The 15,110-nt window shown below is 37.8% G+C and overlaps 1 protein-coding gene across 2 annotated transcripts in view; it reads left to right on the top strand.

Moving 5' to 3' along the window:
• LOC587846 (72 kDa type IV collagenase) overlaps positions 1–15,110 on the top strand; it is a 36,023-nt gene that overhangs the window by 10,774 nt on the left and 10,139 nt on the right. For both annotated transcript variants that reach the window (XM_030984783.1, XM_030984782.1), the window contains exons 2-3: positions 8,627–8,759; positions 13,365–13,675. In XM_030984783.1, coding sequence (XP_030840643.1) covers positions 8,643–8,759; positions 13,365–13,675 — 428 coding nt within the window. In that variant the 5' untranslated portion in view covers positions 8,627–8,642. The remainder of the gene's footprint in view (positions 1–8,626; positions 8,760–13,364; positions 13,676–15,110) is intronic.

Raw genomic sequence — 15,110 nt, 5'->3', positions numbered from 1 at the left:
CAAGACCGGAAATTGGTAATTTTGCAAAGCCATTGTAATTCTCAAAGCAATCCTTCTGCAAACTGCATGTGCCTATTGTGTTGTGCAAAATTGCACATGTGGCAAACGTCAAACGAGCGACAATGCAGAGAGGCAAAGAAGACAATTGAAATGTTAAATGTAGCTTTTCGTCTATTTCGTTGTTGGTCTGCGTGGTGTCGGTTTTGTCGGTGTGACTATAAAGGTATAAAGGGAATTCCATAAATGGGGAAACAACTTTCTTCGTGCTCAGGTGATTAAAACTTATTAGAATATTCTGCGACAAACTGTGCAAACATATCTTCATTTTAGGAACAAGATACGAAGAAACATCCATCTTTTATTAATTTCTATCTGTTGACGATTGAAAAACCCTCCCTTTTCGAACCTACCAATACTTTGTCCCATCGGACAATTATAGTGTTAACGTTTTTGTAATGTGTCATTCAATATTTCTTTAAACCATGGACCTATATACGAAGAGCAAACTTTTCCATTTTGTTTACGGTTCTATCTTTTAACTTAGGAAAAGTTGTGTGAATCTAAAGCAACCGAAAAAAGGGAAAAACATTGGGACTTATTACCCCGGGTTCTGAGAAATACCTTCTTGATGTGAAAAGAGAAAGAGAGAGAGAGAGAGAATGATACAAAATCCCTCCGTCAGCATTATGAAACCAAATAACCTCAACAGATATAAAAGAACCCTGGCAAAGAGCTAAGTGGTTTCAAATTCTTGAGAATACAATTCTTAAATCCCTGCTACCGATCCACATCGCTCGAGACAGAAATCAAAGCATTGTGTTACAGAATACTGTAACATCGTAAGGTTAATACTTTAGCTTAACCATTGCGATACTAGGCTAGTTTAACTCGTGCAAACACAAAATGATACGAAAATTAATTGTAATGTACTTCATTCAGCAAATCGCTTGTTCAATATTTTAATTTCAATATTAGTCATTATATTCTTGTTTTTATATGAACTTTACTATTTTGTATATGTATTGTTTTTTAATATTCATTTGGAAATGAAATACTTGACCATACTATGCCATTATCATATTATTACCATAACGCATAAATGCGAAAATTGGTCGAATGATAAAGAAAACAATATTAAAGGTATTACAAAGTTTTGGTATGGGGTCATGAATTTTGTTCAAATTAACATATTGGAAGCGTATGCGTTCCTACAATATTCATTGATCGTTGTCGCGGTTGAAATCGAGTCTAAAATTATGAAATTGGTAATAATAAACTTCTTATGTCGTATAGCTCCCTCTCAAGGTCAAGATTTCAATTAAGCTATAAAACAATGTTTTTTTGACTAAAATCGACCGATTAGCTATTCCTATTTGGAAATTATATATCACAACTACATATTCTGAGATTTTCATGGTCGCAGCTACCATTGTACGGCCATAGGCGCTATTTGAAATTTATCAAAATTTACCGGGAGCACCGGTAAATTTGTATATTCAATTTTTCTCGAAAACAGAAGTGTTTTAGGGGCTAATTTTTTTAGTGCTTATAATACATCCACAGGGGCATCCAAATATATCAAAATTGTAAAGATTCACTATCCACCCAATTTTCAAAATTTCCCAAAACTTTGTATTACCTTTAACTGACAGAGCGCCATTAGCGTTTTATAAGCGCTTTATAAAAAGACACTCATAGATGAATGAATTTCAATCGAGAAGGAAATGTAGAAAGATCACTCATCGCTAGAATAAAGCTGACATAAATCTCATATCTCAATCGATTTGTGATGATTTATGTTTATGACAAATACTCGGATATTATGCTCGAAGTTTCATCCACGACTTTCATTGGGCAATACCAACTCAATCCTTCAACTCAAGGGCGAACCTTGAGCCTATTAGTAATACCCCTAAAATAGTAGCGTGTGAATTTTCTTATTTTTCTTATTTTTGGTGAAAGATGAATTTAATATGAGTTGAGTTTTCGCGTCGGAGATACTGGCATAAGTTTCACCCTTATAATATTCTACGAAGATTTAACTTTCAGTATTATTATATAAGAGGACAAATACTTAAAGAAAAAATTAGGGGAAATTACAGAACTGTGATTTTAGAGAATATTTTGTTTTGTCTACTGTTTCCATATAGCCATACATATTTAAAATTAATTTATATGACATGCCTAGTAACATTTTAATTTAAATATTTACAAAGCCTAAAAACTATATAAAGACTATTATAAGCTACATGTATGTACTTTCGGAGCATTTCAGCACCTCTGAAAGATATTACTTCGCAATGTTATGTAAGTTAAGATTGTTCTTCTGTCTCAAATATTGAAGTGCGCCTAAGAATCCTTTCACTATATGTAATTAAACAAGGATCCACCATGATAACCAGTCACGTACATGTACATTTGACCACTAAAGTGAACAAATTAAAGTGAAAATTATCTTTAGTCCACCGTACAGCTCTATTTGAGAATCTGCTTACTATCTATAGCGACAAACACCTTGAAGACTCCTTATTCTCAAAAGCCATGTTGTAAGCAACAAGTCGCACCTTGTACGCCCTCACATATCTTGTCACATTAGGAATTGGAATCCCATCACATGCTGTGTTTTAGTAGGTCACCTGTCGCCCACGCTGATGTCATTTTTCATTCTCATCTGAGCTGCAGTGGGACTACAACCACTGATCTCTAATATTAGGGTTAATCTAATGGAGGCCATCCCCATATCAATACAAGAGAATCCGGTCACAGCCGAGACGGGATCGCAAATGTTGCGGCTAATGTCCCATTAATGCGTTTAGGAAGTCATTAATCACTATTAAACGCAGTCTCTGAAACTGTCGTTGTATTTTGATGGTCATTTGAGTATTAATCACAGTTAATCCTACACCTCTTCACATATGTAAGATATGATGTCAATCACTGCTCAGCTGCGAAGCCGAGGGGCACAAGGGGAACGTGCCCCCCCCCCCCCCTCCTAAGAAAAAAAAACACCCAAATGTTGCATAACTCAAGCTCACATGATACCTGTATATTATACTGTGCAATTTGTGATCGGGTTTAGATGTAGAATGACGCAAATTCAATACAGTATTTTTCGGGCGTTTTATCACCGAGATAATTATGCAAAGCCGCCTGCTCCAATTATCATTAATAAGTCTATCCCCGTCTTTGACCTAATTCATTAAACCTTCCGCCGATTGACAAATCTCGGGTAACGCCTTCAACTATGTAAAGATAAGTTGAGTTCTGGTCATATACAGGTCGCATAAACTGCCTCGAAGAAAAGTCTGTTATCCTGTTATGTACAACATAAAAAGTCGTTTCTACTATGGGTTTTTTTTAAGCATTAACATTATACACAACTGACTCAATCTCACTGGGGGAAAATGTCACATATTAGAATGTGGCATGAATGTTGAGCCAAAACACTTCATCTAATTCCTATCATTTTGAATACGAGGGCGTTTTGAAAAGTGACCCTCTTCAGAGAACTTATGTATTTTGAATGTGATATTCTTCGAAGTGACATAACGAGATTTTAAGGCTCCAAAAACATTTTGTCACCATTTCCAGAAAACAGATTGCTGTTTTGTCGCAAAAGGTGTGTTATGGGGTTATATAAACAAATATGACGTCGCAAAGTAGATGCAATTAAGGGCTCCGCACACCAATTACGACACACGACAAAACGACACGACATGCACGACTTAATTTAGAGTTGTTAGTACAGTACTTGTACGAAACATGCTCCTGTGATTATATCACCAATTCTAAACCCAACCCTAATCCTAAACCGTATCCTAACCTGAAATCACTTTCAAGCCTAAACCTATATCGTGTATATCGTTGACAAAAGAATGCCAGGAGCAATTGTCATCGCAACATCATGCATTATGTCGGAGCACCAAAACGAGAGATTTTGCCGATCACTTCCAATACTCAGCAGGTATTCCAAGTGACATCTCACCTTGCCCCGAAAGGAAAATTGTGTCATCTCCGAAATAAAATCAGGCATCCCGCTAAGAAAGGGCATGGATTGCCGGGACAATACGATTGAGATCTCACGAAAGGGGTCGATTACATGGATGGGATGGGGGTTCAGGGGCGACGACGCCCCCTTTTTAACCAAATGCATTGAGGTATACATACTGCAACCTCACGCCATGGAACGCTACTTCAGGACTTCTTCACAACCCTCCGCGGCACCTAAAGGGTGAAACGTCAACCTTGTGACAAGGAGAAACTATTCGAAAGTCCTATTTAAAGTGCTTCTACATGTGTCGTAATTAAATTTACCAATTGATATGACGTCCTTCGACTTGTTCGTTGCCCTAACGTTTGTTTAGAAGAGAGAGAGAGAGAGAGAGAGAGAGAAAGGGAGAGAGACAGAGAATAAGAAACGAAACTATTTCGTTCGTGACTTTTCAACCAATTCAAGACAGATACAGAGATATGCTGAATATGCACAAACTAGTTAGAAGAACATCTATCTGGAGATTATCACAGTATTGGTTGGGAATGACAAGGAATCTTGGACTCATATCTTAAATCTTGAGGCCAACATGGGCGATAAGGGGCTCCCCCCCCCCCCCCTTCTCCTCTAATTTTTGAAGAAGAAAAAGAAGTTAACAATAATGAATAAAAGGCTATATCACACCACTTAGCATGCCTAGTCTCTGCAGTGCTCTTGAATGAAAATTTAAATTTTCGATATGAATACGTCCTCGATTGGATGCTACGCTACCTTGTTTAAACACTGCGCGTTGATGATCTGTAAACTGTGTGTACGTTTAATTCAGCGCGTGTTTACAATTACAAATGCTTGTTAGCTTATACAATTTCTTCTGTTAAAGGCGTACGACAAACCATGTTTAATGTTTAATGGGACATGGTTGTTGGAATAATTGTTTTTACTTTACTAAAATATTGTAACTTTTCTACAAGCAAAACAAAACCATTAAAACAAACGTCGCCATGAAGTGATCGATGGCCAATGCTGCCTCCCCGTGCAGTGTACTTGCACCCGTGTACAAATTATAACTAAACACGATTTGTGTTCTTCTAACACGACAAGCTTCTTTTGCTCTACATAATTGTTGCAGTGATAAAATGTATTGCTTTCTTCCTTCTTGCAGTTCAGCCCTCTAAATCTCTTCAAATTCGATAGTCGATACATTTCCATTTTTTCTGGGAGTTCACCGTCATCCACAGAACGTTTCGAATTTCATCTGTTGATCTCTCGCTCTTCCAGACCTCAAAATATTGTTCCGTCTTGGATTGGTTTTTGTCTGCTATCCACGCCGTTATCTAAACCCAACACCTTCCTCGGGCTAACAAGTTCATCTTGAGTTTATCTATCACTGTGTATTTGCACTGCTCCAGATCTTTACCGGGGGACGTATCCGAAGGGAACAGCTAAGGGGCAAGTTGGCAACGTTTCAGTGCCTCCGGAACTCTGGAGAGCCTGAAGCGAAGAGTTGCTTTAAAACACCGTTTACCAAACGCACAAGTGCCCCATTGAATGCATGTTTCAATGCATAGGGGTGCATTGAAATATACTTTTGCTTCAATAGTAGAGTAAAAATAGCCCAATCACGCAATATAGAAAGAGGAACCCCCCCCCCCCCCTAAAAGAAAAACAGAAAGAGTTAGAGACATAGATATAAAGGAAAAAAGCTCACTTACATGTTTCAGTTTCAGTTTCAGTTTTATTTTTCATTTCCAACCGAACAGTAATTTTGACAAGAAATCAGATCACATTTTACATGGTTTAAAGTTATGAAATAGAAAGTATACATAAATATCCAGTAAATGGGTTTTTAAGATAATATGTTCACCCCCCCCCCCCACACACACACACACACACAAAATAGTAACAAAAACAAAACAAGATGTGAGATCCTGAAAAGTCTATAGTTTAAGACAAGACAGGCAAAGGTTCAGATGTGCGGAAGTTGTCCCACCCACTTCTCTGACCACACCCCTATACCGCCCAAGATCTCCTGTGGTTCCAGTTTTTAAAGACCTTGCTCCAACCTCTTGGTTATTTTGGCTAGGGTTTAAAACAATCGTATATATTAGGTTATATTTTGTTCTTATTATTATTAAAAACAATTTGATTTTCTTCTTGATTAAAGGATAGTCCGATAGAAAGTAGTTATATCATCTTCACTATTTGCTACTCTGTTTATCAAGTATAGTTCATTGGTTTTGTTTCCAGAACCATCCATTGATTTTCATGTAGGCCTATATACTCTTTCTGGCATGCGCCTTTTATATAACCTGGCTCGTGTTTTTTTCTGAAAATTATTGTTGTATCTAATCTCTCCTACACATTCACACTAGAATCGGCTGTCGAAGGAGTATGGTAATTAAACAAGTGTTTGTGATTAAAACATGAAAGATTTTCAGCTGAGTCAGCGGGGAGCTAGTGTGAGGCATGTGTAATATAAGTCATTATTAGGCTAGTCATCATCAGATCATGGAGGTTTCACACAGAGAAACAGTTGCATGTTCTTCAGTCGTATGATATACTTTATTTGTTGTTAATTTCTTCGTTTTATTTAGCAACTAAAACCCAGTTATTTTATCGAGGTCGTAACTATCGCTTATAATAACTTTGTCTAAAATGCATTTTGTAATCTGTAACATTATTTTGTGCTGTATATCAAAGATATACGTTCAACTCCCAGATAGGTTGTTTCTATCATATTTTTTTAAAGGGATTTAGTATCTTTGTCTCAGATTCTGAAACGAAATCCTAGACTTAGCTCATGCTGCAATCATAATCATTATAAACCTTTAGGTCAGTCAGGAACCACATGAATTTTACAAGCCAATCGCCTGTCTGATTATCAAGATATTTATGATTGGAAATCGAAATTTCAAAAACCTTTTTTCGTAACGGTTTTTATTACACTACAGTCTATTAGGCAAAATGAGTTTGGTAAAACCGGTCACTCATAGATTTTTACTTTTTTTGATGCACTTCATGATCATTTTGAAGCGAATTTTTGTTTAGGGCTTCAATATTACATCCTATCACAGACACTGATAACACGTATTGGGCCATGCATCGTTAAACGAAGTCTTGAATATAGAAGAGTAAAGGGTGTGCGCTGGGGACTACCCTATCATGATCAATACGTCTATGAAAATTGGTTTCGATTTAGAATATCTCAAGTTCTCCTGTTCTCCACACAAGGTCGTATCAAGGTGCGGAGATAAACATCTCGATTTTGACCATGGAGGCCCTAGAGAATTTATTGTAATAACTGACTCTTGTTCATTCAGATTTAAACCACCTGTAAGTATTTTTGATGATGATAATTATGTAGGACGGCTGTATCACAATGATGTATTTCAAAGTGCTTTTGAATGAAGAAATTGAAAATGAAACTAATTTTTACTACATGTATGTAACCTGCACCCGTCTTATAAACATTTGCGATAAACGCAACGCATTTGCGATTGATATCAAACGCATCTTTGTACATAGGACATTAGGAGAGAGGGGCTGCAAACTTGCGATTGCTTAGATTTTGCAAATGATTATGATCAATCGCAACTCCTTATAAGGCGGGTCCCAGATGTGAAGCACTCGAAATATTCGACTAATTTATTCATGTTTGGTAACGATACACTCGGGTTAAGGACGGCAACTGTGGATGAATGGTGCTGTTAGGTGGCATACAAAATACCGGTCCTCTTTGGAAACCCAACATCGTGTTTGAATTAAATTCCCTCTAACATTCAGAATAGCTCTTCGGTATTTGTTTTTAGAAGGATTTATAAAATATTTGTTAATATCAAAATATTTGTATTACCTAAATATTAGATTCAATACTAGGTTCTTTTGTTAGTTCGTTTATTAGGTTAGGTACTCCATTTCTTATCTTATTTTGTGTTCCTTTTTGAGGTCTTTTTATGTTACATATTATATCTTGTTTTCTTAAAGGATTGGCCCTGTACAAGGTTTATTTCCTTTTTGGCCACTGCCTTCCTTACTGTTTTTAATTCATCTTATGTATTGTCATACATTTGTCTCTTCATATAAGTATTTTTTTTATCTGTTAATCTCTTGAGGAGAAATAAATGAAACTTAAAACTGAAAAAAATGAAACTGAAACACACGCACAAACGGGGTTTGGCTGCATTTTCTATTTTTTCTTTTTTTTTTCTTCTTTTTTTTGGTAATCAATACAGTTTCGAAGGAAGGGATTTCAAGGGAAAGAATATAAATCAAAGATTTGACAGGCTAAAACAGGCTTGTGTATGTGGCTACAAACAAACAGTTTGGTGAGAGAGAGGGAGAGAGGGAGAGAGAGAGAGAGAGAGAAAGAGAACGAGAGAGAGGATAAAAATGAGGATATTTTTGTTAAGTTTAGACCATTCTCGTAGTATAACCTTTCAGTTTTCCAGAATTCGGGGATTCAAGTTTCGTATTGTTTCAGTCCTTTTTTTCCCGATAAATTGCTGGTTTGACAAAATTCAAGTTAAACATCATACTCTGGATTTCTCTCGTCGGAACTGAATTACTTGAATTACACACACTTTGGAGATATCATTACTTGACCCGCTTGTGTCTTGTTATGTTTTGTTTATAAAGAAAGACGTCCGTTACCATGGATACGGCTTTGCTACTTCTCGTTCTCCTCAACCTGATTGCACTCACATTCCCCGCAGCTATTCCGCCCAGGATTCCTCGTTTTCTCAAAGACAGATTGCAGATCACACACAAAGTAAGTTTGACAGATATGATGATGATGATGATGGTGATGATGATGACGATGATGATGATGATGATGATGATGATGATGATGATAATGATAGTGATGATGATGATGATGATGATGGTGGTGAGGATGGTGATGTATAATGATAAGGATGGTGATGATGGTGGTTTTGGAGAAGATCAATTCATACTGAAGATGCTTGTGAAAGTTATTTGTCCAAGATGTGTTGCTTTCTCGAAGAGAGCTTGCAACTCACAAACACAGTGTATAACGGTGTTAATGATAAAGATGATGATGATGGTGGTGGTAAATGCAATGTGTAATATAGTTATTATGTATCAGACCACCTATACCAAATCGGATGTTGATTTAAAGGAAGCTTTAACCAATATTCACTTTTAGTACCAGGATGGGCGATCTCAATACTCAAGTGGGTGTACCTGTACAAACAATTTAAAGATACCTTTTACTTTATTAAGCCCACTCGATTCTCAGGTACGATTTGCTGCAAATGTTCTAAGCTTCACTGGTTTAAAACCTGCAAAAGCAATCCCCAAGATGGATTCTAGCGTGTATGATTCATGTTCTCAAAGTGAAAGTGCACAGGTATCCCTTGTTTCCAAGTTCATGGCCCTTACACCCACCTTCCCCCTATCTAGTTCCATCTCTGGGAGACTAGACCACCTTCCCCAACAGAAACTATTCGCCATCGTCACATGTTTTCCTATGTTGCCTTATTACAAAAATACATCAACACTTCGTGTGCGAGGGGGTTCACCTACTGTTGAATGAAAGCCGATTTATAAGCGATTTATTATTATGTTTAGGGCCTGTCATAAGTTACCTTTGTGACATCAAGGGATTAAGTTTCCTCCACAAGACATTTTGGATGAAATTCAAGGATTACTAATCGCTCAACAACATTAATGTACCGCTCCGAGCAGATGTATATCCGTAAAAATGTTGGTGAATCATAAAAACTTTACCTCAAGATTTTGTTCCAAGTATCTGAACCATGAACCTGTCCAACGCTCTCATTTCAGAGTTATTGCTTTGATTTTGTTGTTCTAGGTGTTGTTGTTGGGGGGTTTCGTTTGTACAACACGAGACGCTAAAACCATACGTATGTCATACAAGTTTCATGAAAGTTTTGAATTTTGTATACCTGTTTATTCAGTTGAACTCTTATTGATGAGTTTTCTTGATTACGCATTTTACATTAGCTATCATTTATTCATTTGTATTGTTGTACAAGCTAAAGCATTACGATGAAGGTGCTTTAGGCAACACAAATGAGTCAAATATACTTACAGATAGTTTATAAGGTTCAACGATGTTAAGAAAATATTATTAAATTGTCAACGACCTAAAAAGAATTTGACTTTGGTTTGGCACAGCTGTTTAGGTTAGGTGAACTAATTTTTTTTTATTTTTTATTTTTTTTTTGGGGGGGGGGGTAGAAAGATTATTTTGTTGTCCGATTAGGGTGCACATTAATGCTTCTTTTATACTAAGCCTGAGGTCAGAGCCATCTATACACAGAGTTTGGCCAACTTGATTTCAGTTGTTCACAACAGGGTTTTCATTATTTCATTTTTGCCTACCAAACAAAGCAGCAAGTGCCCAAGTCGAACCAGGGCCCCCGTCTTACAAATAGTTGATATCAATCGGAACTTACGCAACTTTGTACATTAGGAGATAGGAGACAGTTTTTGGAGACTGCAAACTTGCGATTGATTTGAGAACTTGCAATTGATTTGGATCAATCACAACTCTTTGTAAGACGGGACCCAGGTTGGCCAAACCCTCCTAATCAATGGCTTTGACTGTTATCGCTGATATTATCCTCACGGCTTCAATAATAATCATAGAAACACCAAACAGAAGCTTTCCGATGTTTAGTCTGGACGCTGATCATGATGTAATACTGACGTCACATCAGACAAACCGCCCTCTAAGTCTTCGGATCAATCCCGATGATGCACTTCTTATAGGTCTGCTGCCTCTCACGCCCGGTTGCAAAGCGTTCTTCATCACTTCGCTTTCCCAGGGTTCGTGGGCTCAAACCTAGATATGGTATTTGAGAAGTTTTCAAATCCACAGATCGAGTTTCGTCTCTCAAAACAAATATTATGCGGCCTACATACATGACAGCGAAGTCTAGTCATCTGTATTTTTCTGAAGTTTGTAAGAGGCCCCATTTTTTTAGCAGAAGATTGAAATTCTCCTTTGAAAGATGACGGTTAGGGTTTTTAACCTTTATTTCGTCATTTATTGCACTTTGCATCACAGTTAAATAGTCCTGATAGTTCAATATTCCGTAATATAAAAAAGAAAATTTTGTTTCACTTATTAGACTCCAAACCTGTTTGGACATGTGAGACAGGTAGTCTAAAGTGAATTTGGTATAAATTATGTAATGATGCATCTCACTGATTGAGCCATCTAAGAATGTTCCAAGGCAGCTGGGTTATAATATGTCCGCGTTATCCTCAAGACGCCATGTTTGAAGGACCCTTATGATCCTGGAACCTTCCCCCACCTGGGTATAGAGAGGCGATGGCAGCTTAATGTCTTGCCGATAGAAGTAAGTTCCATTGCAGTGATTCGAACCGCGAACCACCAGAATAATGGGCGACTACTCTCCCCGACCACGCCAACTCTCCATGATCTAACTCTTTAGCTTTAAATTCTGGCCTGGAGCTACTCCTACAATAAGGATAACAATGCCGTTCCACTCCTGATAATCATACGAATCATGCGTGTTGATTTAATTTTGTTTTGATAATCAAGGATAGGCAAACCACAATATGCCCACCCAGGAAGGATTCACTTTTGATTTGATTATGTTTGCCATGTTTGGATGTTTGTAAATGAATGTGACAGTGAAGGGAATGTGTAATGTAAAAAGATAACACATTCAAGCTGATATAATTAATTTAATACATATATTTCCCAAAGGGGGTGAGTCTTTTAAAACAACAGAGCCCAAAAGTGCACATCTTTGTTATCGTTTCTAATATTGTCCGTACTTATACAACTGAACTGTCAGATTTTACTCTTCTGTTTGAAATGGTAAACAATGGCGATGGTAAATATAATTACATAAATAAAATCGAAGACGCTCTTTACAGTCAGCAAAAGCTAAATTCCCTTGTTAACATCTCTCATCGTGTGCGTCAGTAAGCTTTTGTTTGCACAATATTTCAGTCGCCGTCCAAACTTGTTTAGCTATTTTCCGCCATGTCTTTCCTCGGCTTGTCACCGAGATCATAATCATATTGATTATTTCAATTTTAGATATTCTTTTGTTTCTCATAGGTGCCTTCCTCTTTACTTTACCCGTTTGGAAGTTCACTGCTGTGTTCAAGTATTATTTATAGCGTAAGGGCCAAAATAGTTTGCTTGCCAGGGAAGTTTAATAATCATGTCTATTATCTAACAAAAGATGATGAAATCGGTGCCCTTTCAAAGGTTGAATATATTTATTTCGTTATAGGTAATGAGGAAACAATTTATTTTATTCTTTACATTTTGTTAGCAGTACTTTTTCGGCAAAATCAAATGTGTCAAGACTTGAAATGATTTAAGATTAAACTAAAAGAAAATGTAGAGTTTATTTTTACCTGAAGGAAAGATTTATTTCCTAGTCCTATAAAAACACCTGTTTATAGCATGACAGCAGGTACCTTCCTGCACCCCCCCCCCCCCTCTCTCTCTCTCCCCCCCTCTCTCTCTCTCTCTCCCCCTCTCTCTCTCTCTCTCTCAATGAATGATTAAGTAACTATAAGGAAACAAAAGTGTTTATCGGTACATTTTATGTACCGATAATTATGCAAAATTCTTCTACGTTTATATCACATTTCGTCTTGTTCTTTTGAACAAAACTGACAGTGGATAACGTGAGATATGACAGAAGTAAAGAATAATCGCAATCTTGCACATATTTTAAACCTTTTTTAAAAGTGTACTATTTGGGATAATGCATGGTGGATTTGTATTTGTTGTTACTGTTTAAAGATTCAACATTTGGGGATATAAAGTAAACTTGCTTATTTATTTTGTCTATCTTAGGAATGTATGGGCCATTGCCATGATTACTTTGTTCAACTCTAGAATTAAACAAATAGAGAGAGAACTGAGTAGCTTTTTGGAGAATGCGAGAAGGAGGGAGACAGAGGGAGACAGACGACCAGACTGACATACAGACATAGATATATATATATATATATATATATATAAAGAGAGAAGGAGGGGAGAGGAAAGAGAGAGAGAGAAAGAGAGAGAGAGGGAGAGAGAGAAAGAGAGATAGAGAAAGAGAGACAGACAGAGAGAGACAGAGAGAGAGATCGCTAAAAGTTACAACAGAATTATTCATTCTCGTCATTTGTGTAACATAGTTTTAAAGTCGACTTGTAATTTGTAATGATGCTTGATTTGTAATGTTTAATTGACTTTCTTTTGTCATTATGTTTTAATAATCAATGAGCAACTATATAAAGAAAATATTCTTACGTTATAACGCCTGCTAACCAATCATTGTATTACTCCTGTTTATCATTTAACTTCAAAAGTTTGTCTTTCCTTTGTTCTTCCATTTTTCTCACCAAGGAATACAGCTACCTCATACGCAATGGCTATCTCAGGCCGCGGAACTACGAGTTCACCTTCGAGGCCGAGAAGGATATACCAGTCGTGACGGATGCGATCTCGAGGTTCCAAGAGTTCTACAAGCTACCAGTGACGGGGGAGCTGGATGAGAGGACCAGGGGTGTGATGTGGGAGCCGAGATGCGGCTATCCAGACGTAGGGGAGTCGTTACATAATGAGACGGTGGAGAACAGGGCGGGGCATCATCGTGTTCGGCGGTATGACATCGCAGATGGACGCTATAAGTGGGATTCAAGTCAAATAACGTACAGGTAATAACATAGTTAGTGCCAGTGGTTCTAGGACACATATCCCCTGGACATCCACCCCGGATAACCACCCCCAGTCAACTACCCTCCAAGGACAACCACCCTCTAGGACGACTAACCCCGGGACAACCACCCCGGACAACTACCCCCAGACAACTACCTCCTAGGACAACTACCCCCGGACAACTACCCTCTAGGACAACTACCTCCCCCCGGACAACTACCACCAGACAACTACCCCCTACGAAAACCATCCTCTAGGACACCTACCCCCGGGACAACTATCCACGGGGGTAGGTGTCCGGATACGAGTGCCAAAATCTCTTTTGAAAGGAGCGCATACACACCGCGTTGATGTTGCACTATACACGTCAACTTATAGCAAGATGGAGTCCTTAAGTTTTCTGCCAGAAAAAAAGATGGAGTCCTTAAGTTTTCTGCCAGAAAAGAACAACTTTCCCCACTTGTTTTAAAGGTTATTAATATTTAATGTTTTATAAGCACCATTATTATGCATGAATTCGACGAATTTCCATTCTCTTTGTGAAACACCTTACGATACTCCTTTTCTGAACTTTGTACATTTACTGTAAAACCACTGACGTATAGCAGTGAAGGACCCGCTTCAAACATCTGGAGTCCCTCTGTGAGACGGAAGCGTTCACATTACACTGTAATACTAGCCCATCTCCAAGGGTAAACCAACCCGCCCTCTCCGTGGTCAAACATGATCTTTATCATGTCTGAACGTGCGAACTGATGCCCATCTCTAAGACGTGCCTTGTTGATGGAAGGGTAGGATGTAGAATCATCTGCATCCGGGACTCTGAAGACGAAATTGTAATTTTAGGTTCATTGTGGGGTGGGTGTGTGCCCGGGGGCCGGTGTGTGCTCGCTCTTTTTGCACCCCAAGTCTTTTCGTCTCTTTAAAGGCACTGGATATCGTTGAAAGCGTAACCTGATTTTGGGAAAGTTTTCACGGACAAGTGATAGTATTTTATTATGACCACAGTTATTATCAGTGCAAAACAAGTAAGACTCTCTCGAATCGCCATTTATATTTAACACATCTCTCTCTCGCTCTCTCTCTCTCTCTCTCTCTCTCTCTCTCTCTCTACTTTCCTCCTTAGTATTTATTTTAAAGAGAATTAAAACGGTGATTAGTTAGTAACATCTGAAAGAAAGCGGTGAAATTCAAATTCCGCTCAATACGAAAAACAACAGCGATTAGTGTATGACTATCAGGACTATAATATAATGACTGTGAAGCAAAGTGCAAAGTGCAATAAACGACGAAATAAAGGTTCAAAACTCTAACTGTACCGAAACAAGTGCAATATTGAATAGTTTCATTGGGTTAAATTATTGCATGCACCCCTCATCTATTAGGATGCATCATGCACATACCTTATTTCAATGAGCTAATGTTGCCCTTTTA

This window comes from Strongylocentrotus purpuratus, unplaced genomic scaffold (assembly GCF_000002235.5).
Source record: "Strongylocentrotus purpuratus isolate Spur 01 unplaced genomic scaffold, Spur_5.0 spur5_scaffold_14, whole genome shotgun sequence".
NCBI classification, from domain to species: domain Eukaryota; kingdom Metazoa; phylum Echinodermata; class Echinoidea; order Camarodonta; family Strongylocentrotidae; genus Strongylocentrotus; species Strongylocentrotus purpuratus.
The sequence above is the reverse complement of the archived record's forward strand: the minus strand, read 5'-3'. Positions and strand labels throughout refer to the sequence as shown.